Source organism: Peromyscus californicus, unplaced genomic scaffold (assembly GCF_007827085.1).
Source record: "Peromyscus californicus insignis strain IS unplaced genomic scaffold, ASM782708v3 Scaffold_14__1_contigs__length_90479793_seg_2, whole genome shotgun sequence".
Classification (NCBI taxonomy): Eukaryota; Metazoa; Chordata; class Mammalia; order Rodentia; family Cricetidae; genus Peromyscus; species Peromyscus californicus.
In genome coordinates this window covers 15005408-15025651 of record NW_026294436.1, presented here as the reverse complement: position 1 = coordinate 15025651, position 20244 = coordinate 15005408, and the positions used below count along the sequence as shown (strand labels likewise).

The following is a 20244-nucleotide window of genomic DNA, read 5'->3' as shown; positions in this document are numbered from 1 at the left end:
GGAAAGCATCCTCAACAGAGCAGTTTCCAAAAAGCAGAGAACAGTTTCTCAGCTACAGTTTATAATTTGATTTGACAGTTTCAACATGGGATAATTAATGGTACCAACATAGAATATCCCTAATAAAAGCAAGCAAGCTGTCAGAAGTTCACTTTAAAGGAAGCAATTTTTTTTGTTTTTTGTTTTTCGAGACAGGGTTACTGTGTAGCTTTGCACCTTTCCTGGATCTCACTCTGTAGACCAGGCTGGCCTCGAACTCAGAGATCCGCCTGCCTCTGCCTCCCGAGTGCTGGGATTAAAGGCGTGCGCCACCACCACCTGGCGCAATTAATTTTTAATTTATGTAGAAGCTACTTCATGTATGGAGCTATGCAAAAAGATACAATGTTCCAGGGTCACAGAGCTAATTCCTTGCAGTATGAGCCTGAGATATTACAGACACTGACATATGTCTGTGTTATTCAGGACATATTCTGGATTAAGGGTATTATTTTAGAGTCAGAAATTGTCAAGTATCTTTGATAATAAAATCAGATAAAGTCCTCGGTAATATAGGCTACAATTCATCTAAAGTAACTGGTTCTGACTAACTGTACCTAAGCAGCACTGGGCAAAGAATACAAAATATGAACTCAAAAGGAAAGCTGCCTGTCCTGGCTAGCTCTATGTCAACACAACACAAATTACAGTCATGTGGGAAGAGGGACTCTCAATTATGAAAATGCCTTGATAAGACTGACCTACAGTATAAACTAGTAAGATTTTAAAAGTTATAAAAATATTGGAATAAAAAGTAATAAACAGTCGGGCAGTGGTGGTGCATGTCTTTAATCCCAGCACTCAGGAGGCAGAGGTAGGCGGATCTCTGTGAGTTAGAGGCCACCTGGTCTACAGAGTGAGTTCCAGGACAGCCAAGACTGTTACACAGAGAAACCCTGTCCCGAAAAACCAAAAAAAACAAAAAACAAAAAAACCAAAAAAAAAAACCCCCAAAAAACAAAAAAAACAAAAAAACAAAAAAAAACAGACTGACTTGCAGGCAAGTTTGTGCTGCTTTTTCTTAAATAGTGATTGATGTTGGAAGGTCCAGCCCATTGTGGGTGGTACCAGCACTGGGCGGGTGGTCTTGGGTTGTGTAAGAAACCAGGCTGAGCAAGCTATGAGGAGCAAGCCAGTGAGCAGCAACCCTCCATGGCCTCTGCTTCAGTTCCGGGCCTACAGGTTCCTGCCTTGAGTTCATGTCCTGACTTCCAACAGAGATAGTGTGACCCCTGAGAGTTGTAAGATGAAATAAACCCTTTCCTCCCCAAGTTGCTTAGTCATGATGTTTTAATCAGAGCAATGGAAATCCTATGACACTGCCATTCCAAGACTATATAGACTCAAAACTGACTTCAATGAGAAAAGTAACTAAAATATCTAAGAATATTTAGTTCTGAACATTCGTCCTAAAAATTACCCTTTAGAAAAATCAGGAATATTAAGTTTTAAACAATCACTATGATAAGCTGATATAAGCACTGTCTTATCAAAAGGAACAAATTATTAATAGGGATTAGAAAATACCCTTGTTACCTATATACCAGCCTGTAATAAACACGAAAAGAGCATAGCACACTGACCACAGTCTGAAGTATTCGTTACACATTGCCCATAGTAACGATGAGGTGAAAAGAGATACAGTACCACGGAGTACTGCTGGGTGGGTGAGACTGGCAGGAGCGGGGATGGGTAGGGGGCTGGAGAGCACTGAACAGGCTGAGAAGAGGACTGCAGAGGACCAACAGGCTAGGAATAACAGGGGGCAAACAGTTAAAGTCAGAAGAAAATGTTACAAGAATTGCATAGCATGGAAATTTACACTTTGGGGCAATAGCTTTAACATTTATAACGTCATTAAAAAATATAAGAGAATCAACAAGAAAAACAGCACCAAATAAAGAACTCTACACAGCAAGAACATACCTAGGCTCAAGTTGATGTCATAATGAGGAACATAATTTTTATGTCACAAATGTAACTTTTTTTGCAGATTAATAGAAACAGATAATTAGTCATTTAAAATTTTATTATCAGAGTTATGACAATAAAAACAAAACTTACTCTTATTCCCTAATTTTTATGAAGGGGCTATGCTATGTTTATGTTGTTCTATACTACTAAATTATAAATAAAAACCTTGTAATGTTATATGGTATCTGTACCAACCTTCCTATTTGATAAAACATGTTTAAATTCTCAGAGACAATGTTCCTAAAATTTAACCATTTTGTGAACAAAAACTGTTAAGTATAACACCTCAGGGATTAGAAAGCTATCTCAGTGGTTAAGAACACATGCTTTTGCAGAGGACCCAGTTCAGTCCCCAGAGCCTACATGGTGGCTCACAACCATCTGTTACTCTAAGGCTAGGGGATCTGATGCCCTCTTCTGACCTCCACAGGTATCACACACTCACATGGTATATATACATATCAACAGGCAATTTAAATACTCATATACATAAGATAAATAAATCTTAATAACCATACCAGGACCGAGCATATCTACATACACACAAACACACATCTTTTGTGTAGGAAAAATAAAACCTTTCCTTTGTGGCTAAATGTTCAATTGTATTTTTATTATAAGAATTCACGGTGGGAGCTGAGAAATTAGATACTAGAATCTTTAGCCAAATACAGGAAAATATTGCGTTCCAAAGGTACTAGAAACTAGGTGATCATCAACTGTAATCTATTTTATAAATGAAAAATCAAACTAAGATAAGTGATTTTTTTTACTATGCCAGATAAGCAAGTAGATGAAGAACTCACGTAATTCTTATTTGATAAAAACCTATTTGGTGAGGTTGGGGATTTAGCTCAGTGGTAAAGCGCTTGCCTAGCAATTACAAGGCCCTGGGTTCGATCCTCAGCTCCAAAAAAAACAAAAACAAAAACAAAAACACCTATTTGGTTAAAATGTATATTCACGAACGAATCCTGCTTTGGATAATGTTCCCAAGAAGAATAATCCTTTTAAAAAGTGATTATTATTACTTTTAATGTTTTATTTCTTTATTTTTTGTGCATTCACGGTGTTTTGTCTGCATGTATGTCTCTGTGAGGGTGTTGGATCTCTTGGAACTGGAGTTATAGACAGTTATGTGAACTGCCACGTGGGTGCTGAGAATTGAACCCAGGTCCTCTGGAAGAGCAGTCACTCTTAACCGCTGAGCCATCGCTCCAGCCCAAAAAGAATAATTTATTTTTATTTTTTTTTATTTTTGTGGTGTTTCAAGACAGGGTTTGTCAGTGTAGTTTTGGTGCTTGTCCTGGATCTTGCTCTGTAGCCCAGGCTGGCCTCGAACTCACAGAGATCCACCTTCCTCTGCCTCCCACGTTCTGGGATTAAAGGTGTGAGCCATCACCGCCCAGCTGAAATTCAGCTCTTTAATGCCTCTGTTCCAAACCACCTTCACCTAGGATGGTCTCATAACTACAGGGACAAAGTTATGTCTACACTTGATCTTAACCACAAATCTGAGGATTGACAGGCAAAATTATTCCTAAGAGACAATAATCTGAGACAATGATCTATAACCACAAAGAAATCCTTGAAATTTGTAAATCTGTACTAACCTTATTTCTATGAAATTAAGTAAAAGTGGAAGTCAGTTCTATAAAGCTCCTGGTGCAATACATAGTAGTATAAAGACAACAAAAGCAAATACCACAGCAAACGAGTCTTTGGAAGCAAGCTGAATGAAGCAAAGGCACAGCAGGACAAGGAAGGAATGTGTGCAACCTAATGGGGTCCAGAAGGTCGTGTGCAAGTCTCTGGCGGAGCTGTGTGCAGTCTCCTCCAGGTATACCGATGTTTTTGTATGCTCTTATAAGTGTCCCTAAAACCTCTTAGGCCCCATTTTAGAGAACAAAGCAAAGCAAAGCAAACATGGACTTGCCCACTCGAGAGTCTTACCTGTAGAGAGACCAACTGCTTTCACTACTTTCACACTATGTGACAGTGCAACTCAACTATTTACGTATGTTCTTCACCCCACACGATATTATTATATAATATAATACCAATGTAAAAATGACACATCTTGTGAGAAAATGGGATGAAATTTCTTTGGGTCAATCTTATCACTACATATCTCTTATGAGAATTATATTAGAAGGGATTCACCAGTGGAATAACTATATGGTCTTGTAAGAAAAAGGTGTATGAGTACATATACAAACTATCTTTGATATGCTATACACTCTTTAAAAGTTGGCATGAAAACAGGAATTATACTGATACAATCAAGCTCTCTATAGATAACAAAGGGAGAAAAAAGAATATGTAAATACATATGTATACACTCTATTTATATAAATTCAAGGAATAATTAAGAAAGCTTTTAAAGACAGACATGGTGGTGCACACCTTTAATGCCAGCACTTGCAAGGCATAGGCAGGTTGACCTCTGTGAGCTCTAGGCCAGCCTGGCCTACATAGCAAGTTCTAGGCCAGCAGTGATATAGTGAGACCCAGTCTCAAAAAAAAAAACAAAGAAAAGAAAAATACATTTAGTATTTCAACTCTGGAGGCCTGAGAGATGGTTGTGCAGGTGAAAGTATTTGCTGACAAGCCTAAGAACCTGAGTTCTATCTCCAAAACACACACATGGTGGAAGGAAAGAATCAACTCCTCCTGAAAGCTGTTCTCTCATCAGTAAGTGCATGATGTGGCACACACGCACACTCTGTAAGTAAGTTTAATACAAAAATGAAGACTCAACTCCCAGAATAGCCACCCACTCCACTCCACCCTTACAAGAGGACAGAGTACTCTGCATAGCTTGAGCAGTCCAGTGCAGTTTCTTCTGTTGGAGCTATTCAATCTTAATAACTCACTTTGCTCCCTAGGCTAATGATCAATCTTTGCTTTTATTCTACCTCTTGTCTACTTCTTGCTGTAAAACAGGGATAAAACACTTACCAGTTAAGCCCATGAGATAAAAACCACTCCCCCCTTTCCAATATGTTTTTAGTATTAATTGAAAGTACTTGATTTTAACATTTTCTTCCTGTGACTACTGAATGGGACATCATCGGGGGCAGAATATTAAAGCTGTAAGAGATACTTACTTGGCTATCTCAGTCATTAGCCCTACACATGCAAAGGCAGGTGAACTTAGCATTATGTAATCATGGATTTGGGCACCTGTGAGAAAGTGTGACTGGCTGCTGGCTGCTGAGGTGGTGGGGGTGGCAGAGGTGGTTGTGGAGGACCAGGCACTTGGGTTCGAATTGGCTGTTGCGTCATAGGGGGATTGTACACAACTGGACTTCCATCTGGATTTATGAAGGGCTGACCTGAGAGGTGAAAAAAGAGGAAAAAGTCAATATACAACAGGGAATGACAATAAAACTGTCACTACTGATTTATAAAACACATCCATAAATCCCTTAGGCACAAATCACAATTCCCAGGTCCTTAAGACAAAAGTTTTTCTTAGCTTGGGAAATATCTCAATTTGAAATGAAGCTATTAACAACCTTCATTGTTTCCTCAGTATAAATATTCGATTGTTACTGGTTTTGAGGACAAGGTGTTGTTTCAGACCCTACTGAGCTCACTGGATAATCAAAATATGTTCTGAGGGACTGGAGAGAAGGCTTAGTAGTTAAGAGCCACTGGCTGCCCTTCCTGAGGACCTCAGCCACATGGCAGGCAACTCACAGCCATCTCTCAACTCTAGTTCAAGGGGAGCTGATGCCCTCTTCTGCTTCCTGCAGACATGGCACTTATATGGTGCAGAAACATACATGCAAGCAAAACACATAAAATGAAAACAATCTTTAAAAGAGTATTTTCTGAAAAGTTTTAAGTTCTGGATCTCATTCTGCTCCAGGCATTCAATCACAGGACTGTGGTTCAGCTACTATAAACAAAGGAAAAGGGTCAAGAACATTCAAAAGACCCAGCAATCCCTCAGCCTAACCTCACCATGGTCATTAGGATTGGTATGAATTTCAGTTTAAACGGAAAATGGCTGAATCCAAAATATCAGGAAACTATTCAAAAATTTTCAACAGGATGAGAAATAATCTAGGTGATAGTCTACACTGAATATATTTCACTTTAAAAAATAGGCTGAAAATGTAAATAATCTATAGCTTCAAACTTGTAATTATGAAATCAGTTTAATGGCAATAGATTATACAGTACTTGGAAGGGAGAGACAGGCGGATCTCTGTGAGGTCAAGGCCAGCCTGGGCTACAGAGTGAGTTTCAGGAAAGGCACAAAGCTACAGAGAAACTTGTCTCTGAGGGGGAAAAAAAAAAGCCATTATAAAGGTCACCAATGAATTTAAAGTATAAGTATGTGGTTGATGGGAACTGAACCTGGGTTCTCAGAAAGAGAAGTCAGAGCTTTTAAATGACTGAATCATCTATCCTGCCCTTCAGAAAACATTTTGATTATAACGAGGTCAGTAGGGTGTAGAGCAATACCCTATCTAACTGGATATGGTCTAAAAAAAATGTTTAATAAAATTAATTATTAGTTAATGTCAAGGACTAAGAACATACATTGTCAATATTAACTTATAACAGCTACCTATTTTTTTAAAACAGTATCTTTTAGATCTTCTTAAGTAGAAAGCAATTACCATAATCTCAAGGATATTATAGGTTTTCATCTACTTGGTTTCTTCATAAAGTGCATATTATTTGCTACAGAATAAAAATGCTATACCACATAAAGCTTTCTCAAAGACAGTTGACTCACTTCAATGGAAGGAACTGTTGTTTAATTATAGTGAGGGTATTATTTAGTCTATACATCATAGGTGTCACATGGAGAAAATTCTTACAATATGAATAAAACTTTTAACATTTTATAGCCTAATCATTTCTATTAAAGTGTTCAGGAAAATGGCACTTATTTATCAAAATGAAAAAGCTGATAACATATGTACATTTAAACAATTCATTTTTAAAAGCACCCCAATTTTCAGATATTTCCGGCTATGTCAACCGAAATACACTATCTCTCTGGATACCCACCTGTCTGTGGGTTGATCAGAATACTGCCAGGTGGGATGCCAGTTGCTTCCAAGGGAAGCAAAAGGAAGCTAGTGCTAGGAGATGCACCTTGCCCACTGAGGCCACCATCAAAGGAAAGAGAACTGTGAGTGCTGGCTGCCGGGTAGATGACAGGTGCGCCATGACAAGGCTGGCTAAGAGCTGAACCTGGGAGAGGCTGCTGGGTGTGAGAAAGAGAGCCTGTAGAGGACCCTACGCTCCCTGAAGACTCAGATCCTAGAGGAAGAGTAATGAAAAACATGGAATTAAAAAAAACAAAAAAAAACTTCAATATAAAAATGCAGGTTTAAAAACCCAGCAATACAATTCATATCATACAACATGCACTTACAACATAAGAGCAATGGCTACTATGATTTACTGCTGAGTGGTTCTTTTGTGCTTACCCTCATAAATACATTTAATACAGCAAGCAGCAGCACAGAAACTGTCAGAAAAGTCATAGCCAACGCATGCAATTTTCCGGGTTTACAGTAACACAAGCCACAGACAGCCAACAAAGCATACTATTGACACTCTCAAAAGGACATGTTATACACATTTTACCTTTTAGAGTAACACTTAGGAATATACTGATTACAATTTCCCCAGGAAAAAGAACTTAGCACAGGCAAATGCCCAAAACCTCATGTATCAGAAACCCTTATCTATAAGAACACAGAAAGATTAAGAACGGCATGGAAAATGATAGAAATAATAAATTATCTACTGAAAAGCAATTGCTAAGTTTCACTTCAGAATTTCATCTTGATTTATAACCAGCATCCTCCTATAACGTACACTCAACTACCTTTCTCTTTTACCTAATGACAAAATAGTATGAAAACCATTCCAAGTATAAGATTTATTTCTTACCAAACTTCTTGTATTGAATTTTGACTACTTTCAAGCCTACAGACTATTTCACAGGGACTGAAGCTGTTACTGACGTTTAAAGCACAATGACTGAAGGTGGACAAGGAGACAATGAAATAGACAAGCAGATTCAGATAGTACTTTTAGTTTAGTTAGGTTGTTATTAAGGGAGCTGACTCTGGGATGAAGTTTCTAACGAATGTAATGAGTAATTATGATACACTATACACACTGCCTTCTGAAGAAACCTTTTACTACAAGTCATATAAAAATGACACCTGAACTTCACACCCTTCTTTCTTTCTTTTTCCGAGACAGGTCTGGTTGTCCCGAAACTCAGAGATCTGCCTGCCTCTGCTTCCAGAGTGCTGGAATTAAAGGCGTGTGCCACTACTCGGAAATGGGAGGGGGAAGGCGGGAACTCTATCACTTTTAACTATTAAAGGATTAAAACATACCATTGTCTCTTAAGACAAAATAGCACCTTATTCTTTAAATTTTTTTTCTTATTGTGTGTGTGTGTGTGTGTGTGTGTGTGTGTGTGTGTGTGTGTGTGTGTGTGTGTGTGTGTGTGTGTAGCATGCACGTAGAGGTCAGAGGACAACTTTTCAGAATTAGTTCTTCTACTAGGGATCTGCTTTCAGGACATCAGATTTATATAGAAAGTGGACTGACTGACTGACTGACTGAGCAACCTCAGTGGCCCCAGTTATTAAAATGTTTTAAGTTGGGCCAGGCATGGTGGTACACATCTTTAATTCCAGCATCCAGGAGACAGAAGCAGGTCAATCTTGCACTCTCTAAATGACTTCCTCACAATAGAGATTTATTTTCCTTCAGTTATGACCAAATTGAAGTATACACAGATAAGTATACAAATTTTAAAAACATTCATAAAATTTACTGTCTTTAGCAATATGTTATTATATCCACTAAGACATTTTCCATAGATTTATATTTTGAGGTAAGAATTGCAATTCACAAACATTAGCAATTTAAAGCATATACTGCATTAAGAAATTTTGCTGTCTTAATATACTTTCCAAATGTAGTACAATACTTACTATACGTTTAACCTAATCCAAACAGGCTAGGGAGAAATAGCCATTTCTGACTTCCATGTTTATTTTGAAATAAAAAAAATAAAGATCTATAAAAGTCCTAAGATCTATAAAAGTCCTAAAAGACACATGAAATTCTGTAGTGCAAGAGAAAATGATATGACCAAAAGAATCAGCAGATTATCTAAATTTCTATTTATAAATAGTTGTAGGTATATTATTTTCCTTTGGTTTTAAAGTTCTTCAAAATTTTCTCAGTCATTTTATTCATTTTTATAGGGTAAGTCGTGAAAAATACCACCAACATTTGACAGTACGAGACACACCTAATGTTAAACAATCTTAGGTGAGAAGCCATGCTTTCCAACCATAAATTAGCAAAGAAGAATTTCCAGTCACTACCTCCACACAAGAAATGAGTCACTGAACTATGAGAGTAAGTTTATATAGCAACAGACAAGGAGCTTAACTTCAATTTGTAATTTGATCCCCAGGACCAAATGGATCCTAATGTCGGTGTGGCCATCACTCCTGTGCTTTATAGGTGTCTACTGCTCTGAAGGTACTTTACATTGTGGGAAGATTAGCACCATGTGATGAGAAATAACATTCTGACTATATAGTTCTAGGTAGATACTTATACCTGTTTTTGAAAGCCTGCCTATGCTTTTGCTGCTTCCAGAACTATCACCTCTTGTCAAGACTGAGATTCCGCTAAAGCTGCTGGCTTTGGTTACAGCAGGTTTCAGGTTCCGGAAGGAGCTGTCTGAATCTGTGCTGCTCCAGGGTCGTGGCTCTGAGTATTTCAACTCATTTTCAGTGCTGCTCTGGTGGCTGTTTGTTGATCTACCAGAAGCATCTTTATTGACTCTGTAATTTAGAAATAAAACATTGAAAAGCTAATGGGGGAAAAAGAAAAAAAAAAACATACAATTTTTTACCACTGACAGGAAAGCAGACCAATACCTAAATATCTGGCGCCTCTGCTGAGTACCACTAGTGTCCTCATCTTGGATTCTGTTGGCATTTTAATAAGACATTTAAATTGTTATTAGCATCAATTAGATAACAACCAGGATAGATATTAAAGATTTCCTTACCTTTTGTCAATAATATAGTTTTCTTGGGAACACAGGGACTGGAAAGAAAGAAAAAGGTATAAAGTTTGTCAAATACACAAACTCATCTGTATAACAATGGTAACAAGAAAAATAGTATACAGTAACTTTAAGAGTACACTCTCAAGTGATGGAGAGATGACTTAGCTGCTAAAGGCCAGGCTTAAAACTAAAAATGTAAGAGTACACCCCCAAAAAGATTCAATGAATGATAATGGAATTTTTCATGGCTTGGAGACAGTATGATTATTTTAATAGACATCTATCTTAGAAGCCATTCACTGTCAAAATGAATTTGAAATTTAAATAGTCTTCTTAAAATTGATTAATTCAATTTCATTATTCATATATTTAAGGTCTACAGATTCTCTCTTATTCACATATTTGATTAGCAGTGATCAAAAGCTGATGGAGGGACTGGGAAGATGATTCAGAAGGTAAAGGCACCTGGCCAAGTCAGAAGACCTGAGTCCAAGCCCTATAACCCACACAATAAAAGTTCAGAACCAACTCCTGAAAGTTGTCTTCTGACCTTCTTTCTCATGCACACGTACATACACAAATAATAAATGTGAAAAACAAAGACTGATCAATTCACTATAACACAGTGACCATTCCGATTTGTGATAAGTGGTAACACACAGAATATATGGATAAAGCAGAGGATAAGCAGACAGACCTCAAGGGCCTATAGTCAAATTCCTCCAGTGTCATCAATCTAAGTCAGACAATGGTCACTTCTGTTTGTATTATTACAACAGTGTTCTAAAGTTGCCCTAGTCATTCACTTTATAGAGCCACCAAAGCAAGCTCTCTAAAATGTAGTTCTTCCCTCTTTCATGACTCCTTGGCACAGGGGTCAGGAACACACAGTCAAATACCTGTTTCTATGAATAAAGATTTAATGGAACACAACTATGACTATGTATTATGGTAGCTGTCATATCAGAGTCAGTTTTGCAGATGAAAATGTGTGGCTCAAGGTGCCTAGAATATTGATTATATGGCCTTTTACAGAAAGACAAAACAACCCACACTGCAAGTTCAGCTACTTTAACAAACGATAAGAACCAAGTTCCTGAGTATTTCTCCAGTCTAAAGTTTCCTTACTTATGTCATCTGCCAGGCTATGTTCTGGCTACTCTACATCATTCAATTCTTCATATTTCAAGGCTTCCCTTTCTGTGAGCCTCTGCAAATACTGATTTTCTACTTGAATTTATGGGTTCTCAGAAGCTTACTCTCCGCTCCCCTCCCCAGTTCAACTTCTGTCTACTGCGACTCTATTACACTTTCATGTGTCTCTGTGATTCACATACCATGTTATCTGACAACCTGTCAGTGGCAGTATGCCATCTAGCTTATAAAACACTGAATAACATTTACCTAATATAGATGTTGAGTTCAGCAGATGTGGATTAAAATTCCTATTCAGTCCTTTTCTAGGTGTATCTATTCTGGCTACTTTACACAGCTTCCTATTGTCTCAGTTTCCTTATATGTAAAACGCAAATGATAATACTGACCACAGAGGGCTGTTTAGTATATAAATCATGACTGTCCATGTATATGGTCTTTAGTGTTCAGCATAGCACTTACTATAAGTGCTCAATATTATTTATTACAGATTGTAAATTCTTAATTGATAAATTTTCATGTTATTTACTGTTTCATTTTGCTTTCAACAAAGGGGACATTTCTATCTGTGGCAGAGGAATCATATATTATATTCATTTACATATCCTTGAAAAGTATTAAGTACTGCAAATAACAGATATACAACCAATGTTAGTAAAACCAAATCTACTCATTTTTGGCAAATATGCATAAAATAATCAGTCATACAGATATTGCTAATATAATCACTTATGAAGTAGATAAATGACTATTACTCTAAAAGATCAACTAGCTTTATTTTACAAGACACAAGTTTATTTATTAAGGCTAAGTACACTACAAACAACATAAGATTTATAGTTACTGATGTTGTAAAAACCTTGTTGGTCATAAGCTTTAAAAAAAGTTATAAAAACAGTAACTCATTCCCATCCTCTACTGATTCCTGTAGCCCACCTGTGTTCAATTTTGGTAAAACTTTACAGTATTGTTACAATATACTACCAAATTAAGATGAACAATATGCTTACTTAAAAAACATGACCTGACGTGTATGCAACCAACATGGTTAAAAATGGTGTATCAATAGCTTAAGGGGGGGCTAGAATGTAGCTACACACAAAGTCCTAAGGGTAAGTCAGCACATACATCTTGGGAAAATATTCTATCTCTAGCTCTCTGGTATTCTTCTTCTCTTTCTTCTATAGATTTGCTTCTTCTGTCGTCTTTTAAACGTATTCTCATCTAAAGAGGCAAAAACAGTTGCTTATTAGGAAAATGAACTATTGGTATAATTAAAGCTTGCATTTAAAAGAGTGTAGCATTTTTAAGATTACCTGGCTATCATCTTTGTCAAAGCTAGAGTTATCTCTCTTAAGGATGTATCGTTTCTGAAAATCTTCACCCCTATCATCCTTAATATGTTCATTAAATTTCTGATCAGGTCTGAAAAAAAGAAACAAGACAAAGGAACAAAAATTTTAATGTACAGTATTTACAGAAAAGTGAAACAATATATGCAAGTTAATAAAAAAAAGTAATGTTGCTATTTATCAATGCTACTGAAGATACAATACTATTATCTCACTTATCATAATAAGATTCTCACGAAAAAACACTATGTACAGGATAGTGGAGAGGCACTTTTAAAAACAGCATAGGCTCATACTGTTTGGGTTCAAGTCTAGCTTTTTCACACAGTACTGGCTTTAAGCTATGCGTAAGTATTTCATCTTTTTCTTTCCACTTTCTCATGAGTAAGATGGAAGTTACAGGATTGTTCTAAAGTTGAAATGAATAGTAAAGAAAGAGCACCCAGCAGAACTCGGTCATGATAATACTACTGAGGAAACTGGGCTTCAAGAGGTTAAAGCACTTATGAAAATGTCCAAGGGTAAGCACACAACTAAGTGACAGTAGGAGCCCATGGAGTCAGACCCCAAGGCTGATATCCTGTCTATGTTTATCTATGCACGAACCAAGAAAAAGCAAAGTACTGCATCACATGCATTACACTCCTATAGTCTTCATGCCATAAAATGAAAGCAATCAAGTATTTTGGACTGATTTAAGACACTACTTGAAAATGTATTCAAGTTGCCAAAAAGTCTTAATTACATTAGGGCATAGCTTTTTTTTTTTTTTTTACACTAACTGAAACAGGTTAAAAAAGGTAAGCTCTTATGCAGAGATTAACAGTGGAAACTCAAAGAATGACTGTGAAGTTTAGTATGTATTCTGTAGCATATTGGTGTGTTTTTCTGATTAGAAATGCTGCAAGTTTCACTAAGAAGACAGATATAAGGATATAGGATATAAAGATATAGGAAGACAGATATAAGATTATGGGTCTTACACATTATATTTATGTTAAAATTGACCTCTGCCAATATATTCTGAGCTCCAACAAGTTAATTCGACCAATATTCTACGACTAATTAATTAATTAATTAATTAGACCAATATTCTACGACTTATTACCATTTTACATTGGAATTACTCTTTTAAAATATAGTACTATATAACATTTTAATACATCTAAAGATAATCTAATAAATTTCCTATACAGTTATATATAAAACTATATATGCTTGTATAAATAATACAATATATATTTTATGTATAGTTCAAATATATGTATACATATAATGTAAGCAATATGAGAATACCATGAATAAAATCCATTTTTTGGAAACAGTGTTTCACTGTGTAGCTCTGGTTAGCTCAGAACTTGCTTTGTAGACCAGGCTGACCTTTAACTCCCAGAGTCTGCCTGCCTCTGTGTTTCCTGAGTGCTGGGATTAAAGGTGTGTATAACCATGCCTGGCAATCAATAAACTTTAATCATAAACCCAAGAAATGACATTTCAGCAAAAAAGACCAGATATTTTATTATAAATAGAATAAAAAAAATGGATAAATATTAGTTTCAGTTTAGAGAATGATTTTTCTTTTTGTGATAGGGTCTCACTGTGTAACCTTGGCTGGTTTGGAACTTGCTATGTAGACCAGGCTGACCTCAAACTCAGAAAGATCCTCCGGCCTCTATCCACTAAGTCCTAGGATTAAAGTCATGTGCCACCACTCAGCTCAATCTACCAAATTTTTAATAAAACATTGTAGCTGACTCCCATGTTATACAAAAGGAGATTTAAAGATGATAATTATTTAAACAAGATGAAAAAAAAATCTGTATTGCAAAATAATGAATGAAATAGAGCAGATACAAAAAGAAAAAATCCATATCAAAGTAAAGGAGAAGGTAAGAGCACAACGCTTCATGACCAAAATGATGAGAAGTTTATTTTCTTTGGGAGTTTGAAATGTTATGTATGTATTTAGTGCTGACCATGACACTATGCCATTTGTCATAGGATTCCTTCATTCACTATTATTACCTATAGTTGGAGATGTGCTAAGTCCCATTTTCTTATTTGAGGCATCTGTATTTGAGTGAGAGACTCTAAGTCTAAAGGAAACTCTAGGGTTTAACCAAGGCCCTGGCAACTTTTCTAAGAACAGCTGGATTCCCACACAAAATATGGCAGGCATTTCAGCTAACCTTAAGACTGTCTTACCTCTTTCTTTTAAAGATGCCTGAATTTACTGCCCTGCAATCGGCAACTTCCCGCTCCATTGAGACACCCCAGTGGACACCCGGTTGTTGACATCCACAACACCACTGGTTCAAGGCTGGAGCGGGTAATCTCCCTATGAGGAAAAGGTAAGTTTGTTTTTATTCAATGTGGAGCAGATCTCTAAGGTTTTCTGATTTACAACCTTCAGATCCCAGAAGATATAAAGTAAGAATACAGTGTAACTTCAATGATCTGAAATAGTTAGTTACAATTACATTAACCCATAATTCGAAAATATCTCTGCTTAACTAAATTTTTGATTACCTTCACAAACAGAACCCTAAAACTTTTCTGACATCATTCATAGAATTCAAATAACTGAGGTTACACTGTATTGAAAACCTTAGAGAGTTGTCAGTCAAAATGTTAGTCAAAATGCCTGCTAATGTTCATGTGTTTGGGTATCCAGCAGCTCTGAGTAATGTTGAAAGGTACTGGTTAAAGAGAGTAAGTTCTAGCCACTTTACGTTTCACCTGTATTTTACTGAATACTATCCTACTTTAGTCATTATATAATTAACTGGGAAAAGTTTAATTGGTAAAAGATGTTTCTATAAGATTAATGGATAGACATAATGAAATTAAATCAGATTTATATTTCCTAATAATCCCTAGAGATTAATGAGGATTTTCCATCCAAGACAACTAGTTTTATTAATTTTTGTTGTAGGAATAGTCATCTAAAATACAAAACACACCTATTTACTTGACAAAGATGGTCTGAAATTGAGGAGCACAAATTTTGCTTCAACAAGCAATATGGCACCTATACTGGCAAAGGCCACGATAACCGAAGGGACTAGATGAATTAAAATATAACCACGAGAGATGAATGATACATAGACAAGACTTATGGAGATATCTGACCTGAGGAAAAGCAGAAATAATAATGAAGTGAAGGACATCACTCATGGTTCTTCCCATTGATTGCTACTTATCATCTTAGGTGCCTTTCAACATAAACGAAAATGATACAGAGAATACTTTTGCACCATGTGCTGGCACAGGCCTATAATCCCAGTGCTACAGAGAATGAGACTAGAGGACTTTTTTATAACTCAAGGGATTGACACCAGATCCTTGAACATTTCTAGGTAAGTGTTGTACTACTGAGCTGTAAGCCCAGCCTTTTAAAAGGTAATTACTTTTAAAGCAAAGGGCTCCTTCTAATCATTTTAAAATTCTCCTCAGTAAATCATATATGGCCCAAGAAAGGAACACAGCAGTATGGAAGACACTACACTAACCAAGAGTTCCAGTTTCTTCAGATGTGAGGTAGAAAAAGGAAAAAAAAAAAAGACAAAAACAAAAACAAACCAACAAAACAAAACAGGATTTTGGAAATGATAATAAACTGGTAGACTGATATAAGGGCGTCAAAACCTGCTCAATGTTTTCTTTCTTTTTTTTTTTTTTAATTATTTAAACAAAATTGCCTGAAGGTGGCCATGGATACCTAAATTAACTTTAAAAATTCATCAAGAGAGTAGTTGTCAAACATGGCTGATAATATGTCCTCCAGGGTTTTTGTTGTTGCTGTGACTCAGACAAGGCTCCTCTCCCTCATCTGAATCCAGGTATGCATTTTGTTCCTAGTAAGATAAATACACTTTTTGGCTCTATCACACAAAGTTATGGAATTTATCGCAAATGGAAGGTGCTGTAGGAAGGCAAGTATTAGTCCACAGACAACATAATTTTGGACACTTACATTCTCGTGTTGCTAGTTTTGTTCACTATGACAGACTTTCCACTCTGATCAACATTGTGGTCTAATCCAAAGTAGGCAGCCACTCTGTGTAACAGCATCCTGTGGTAAGATGTCATTGGGGGAAACTTCTTACGTGGGGACCTGAAGGAAGAGAACAGCTAATTTAATAAGTCAAGGAGAATTATAAAGACAATTTCTTTTCTTGTTAAATGTCAGAACTTACTCATTATTACCAATGAAATCTAAAATTTCTTGTTCCAATTTCAGCAGCATCATTCTGTCCCTGAAAGAAAGTATGGAGACTCTTACATGTAAAACTTAGCACTGAAGTAATCATAAATGTCAACAGGTTATGAAACTTACAAAGCTAATTTCCCCCTAAAAATAACACACTCAAGAGATACCACAAGCTTGATGCTATAAATATATAAGCTTCCTAAAAAAAGAAAAGTTAAGAGAATGAAAGATTTTTTTTTTCAGTGTAACTTTTTATGTGGACATACATTAATGTGGACAGGACAGTGTACATCCTAAGAGCTCAACTATGTTATCTTTAGCTCCTCAGAAACAGTGCTCTAAAGAACATGAGATGCTATTGATAGTAACGAATACTCTTAAGGCAATCCAATGTTCTTACTACTCATTCTCTAAGTTGCTATTATGTATTTTTAAGATTTTGAGAAAACATCTCAGACAATCAAAATGAAGCAAAGACATTCACCATCTAAAATGAATCAGTACTCCAGTAACTATCTACATGTGTTCCTTTGGATGGCTAGCATCCTAGTCAGGGCACTGAGGCTGTAACAAGTCAATGGAATCATTCCTCTTGGTTGTTTTTTTTTTTTTGTTGTTGTTGTTTGACAGGGTCTTTCTCTATGTAACAAACAGCCCTGGTTGCCCTGGAACTCGCTCGGTTGACCAGGCAGGCCTTAAACTCACTGAGATCCATCTGCCTCTGCCTGCTGGGATTAAAGGTATGCACCACCACGGCCTGGCTCCTCTTGGTTCACAAACACTGAAAATAGGGCTCTAGGGTTTTCCTCTACTCACTGCAGATTTCATGTTCACGTGGGAAACAAAAGAAAATACCTCACAGAAACTTAGTTAGAAATAGCTTTACAGATTGTCAAGATTTTAAATTCAAGAAAGCAAGGCCCAAGGAGTTCTCTAAAATAAACACTACAGAGAAGAACCTTCTAAAATTTAACACAAGAGCTGATAGCTGCTTCTTGGGTCATTTAAAAGTCCTTTCATTAATACTGAGTTTGATCCTCCCCATGTACTGAAAAACAAATCCCATAAAACTGAATAATAAATACCTTTAGTTTATTCATTTATTCAACAAAAAGTTAACCATATACATTTATAATATGTACAAAAAAGAGAAAACTATGCTTACAATATTTCAACAATTTCAAACCCAAATCCAAAAAAAAAAGTACATTTTAATACAAATTCTATTAACATTCATTTTTGCCCTCTGACCTGATTCTTTTTGCTATTCCTCATCTTAATAAATGGGACCACTTTCTATTTACTGTGGTAGGACAGAATGAGAACTTTAGGTTGGTTATATCCTATGTGTCTGTGTGTGATGGGGAAACATCAGAGAGTATGTATACTTGCTCTTGTGAGCATGCACATATATATACACATATATATGCACACACAGATTTCAAGCTGGCTTGTCTTTCTTGATGACTTTCTACATTTTTCTTTTTCTTTTTCTTTTTTTTTTTTAAAGTCTTTCACTAAACCTGAAGTTCAGATTTGTTAGATTGGCTGGCTTGTGAGCCCCTAATATTATCCAGTCTCCACCTCCCAGCACTGGGACTACAGGCATGCCCAGCTTTCTTTCTTTTATTTTTTAAAAAAGATTTTATGCCAGACACAGTGGCATACACCTTTAATCAAACCACTCTGGAGGCAGGGGCAGGAGGATCTCTGTGAGTTCCTTGACAGAAGGATACACAGAGAAACCCTGTCTTGAAAACAACAACAACAACAAGATTGTATTTGTATATATGTGTATGTATGAATGCAAGTCTGTGGAGGTTCTTGGAAGCCAGAAGGTGTAGTGGATTCCCTGGAGCTTGTGATAGTAAGAGGCCCAGTGAGTCCTGGGAACCAAATTCTTGTCCCACCAATTGCTCCTAACCAAGGTGACATCTCTGCAGCCCCTAAAGCTTGGTTTTTGACATGAGTGCTGGGATCCAATGTAGGTGATCATGTTAGTGTATCAAATACTTTACCTACTGAGCAATCTCTCCACTCCCATTTTTTTCCTACTGACTTTTCTCCCTCTTCTTTTAAAAGACAAGATCTTACTGACTTGTCCAGGCTGGCTTTGAACTCAAGCTGAGATCCAGAAAGTTCTTGAATTTGTGATTTCCTACCTCAGCCCCCCCCCCCCCCCCCCCCCCCTTGAGTAGCTGGTATTGCAAACCTGTATCATTCAGCCCAAATTATTTTCTTGTTTTGTTTTTAAAAATAGTCTTGTTACGTAATCCTGCCTACTTCAAATTTCAGTCTCTTACTTCAGCCTCCAGAATTCTCAGATTACACCGCATCCCACACCATACTCGATATAATTTTCCTAGTGAGTTAATTATTGCTGCAAATTTTATTTGCTTTCTTTGGGTCAACTGCCACACTCCTGTGTCCTAGCAATCAGGATTTCAATATTTTCCTTGTTCTGGTCTAACCTGTTCTATGTGGAGCATGCATAATAGTCTTGTAAGAATACAAGTAACAACAGCATTCCTTTGGTTTAATCTGTGAGAGGTTCCCTTTGCTCTTGGAATTCAAATTCTGCAATATTCCTACAAGATAGGCATGAGCTGGGCTTCATTTCCAGATGAACTCACAAAATTCTTATTATTGTGGACTACTCCTGATCTACCCCATTCCTTAAGGACCTCTTACACTACCTTGTTCCTTCAGCTGTTTGCCCAGAACACCCTTTTATAATCTCTTAAAACTTTCCTATTTTAAAAACATGCATCATAGTTATCATTATATAAATATGTGGATTGTATATAATATGCAGGTTCTAAACAAATTACATTTTGCATGAAATAAAACTATTTCATAAAGTCCTTACAAAATCTTCTTCCATTAAATTTGGTGAAATAGAGGACTTTTTCTCCCACAGACTCTCCCCCATGAAACAGACTTATCTGATTAACTGTTAGGTCTTCTTTTTCTTTAAATTTCTTTTTATTTTTAGACTTACTGACTTTATCTGATGCAAGTGCAGAAGTCATTGGTATGGGACGGGAGTTAGGGAAGTTTGTTCTTAAGCACTGAGCCACTGCTTCAGCCCCTAAGATCCTCTTTTTCATCTGAACTTTTGGGGGTCAAGTTACTTTGAGATGATATAACTTTCAGTAATTTCTCCATTTTTATAAACTGTCTTACTAAAGATAGAAACTAAGAAGCAGTTTATTTAAAAGAATTCACTGGGTAGTACACTTAAATTGGTTTTCTATATACGAAATAAGTAGCTGATAGAAGATATTTCAAATGTTCTTTGGGTTGAATGTGCTGCAATTAGAGAAACAAAATGAAACCTACTAATTTTATAAGCCACTGATAGACAATCAGGCTTTTCTTAACTAAAATGGTAACCTATGGATTGTAGTTAGATTATTTTA

The 20244-nt window shown here is 36.5% G+C and overlaps 1 protein-coding gene across 7 annotated transcripts in view; it reads right to left on the bottom strand.

Annotated features, from left to right (window-relative positions):
• The window catches only part of R3hdm1 (R3H domain containing 1), a 139578-nt gene that overhangs the window by 47641 nt on the left and 71693 nt on the right, over positions 1-20244 (bottom strand). For 3 of the 7 annotated variants that reach the window (XM_052736814.1, XM_052736818.1, XM_052736815.1), the window contains 10 exons: positions 16809-16868; positions 16586-16726; positions 12574-12682; positions 12386-12481; positions 10103-10140; positions 9969-10019; positions 9646-9872; positions 7048-7302; positions 5200-5351; positions 1687-1788 (listed from right to left, as the gene is read on the bottom strand). In XM_052736814.1, coding sequence (XP_052592774.1) covers positions 1687-1788; positions 5200-5351; positions 7048-7302; positions 9646-9872; positions 9969-10019; positions 10103-10140; positions 12386-12481; positions 12574-12682; positions 16586-16726; positions 16809-16868 — 1231 coding nt within the window. Of the gene's footprint in view, positions 1-1686; positions 1789-5199; positions 5352-7047; positions 7303-9645; positions 9873-9968; positions 10020-10102; positions 10141-12385; positions 12482-12573; positions 12683-14814; positions 14948-16585; positions 16727-16808; positions 16869-20244 lie in introns of those variants that run through there. The other 4 variants (XM_052736817.1, XM_052736820.1, XM_052736816.1 and 1 more) reach the window with 3 other exon arrangements.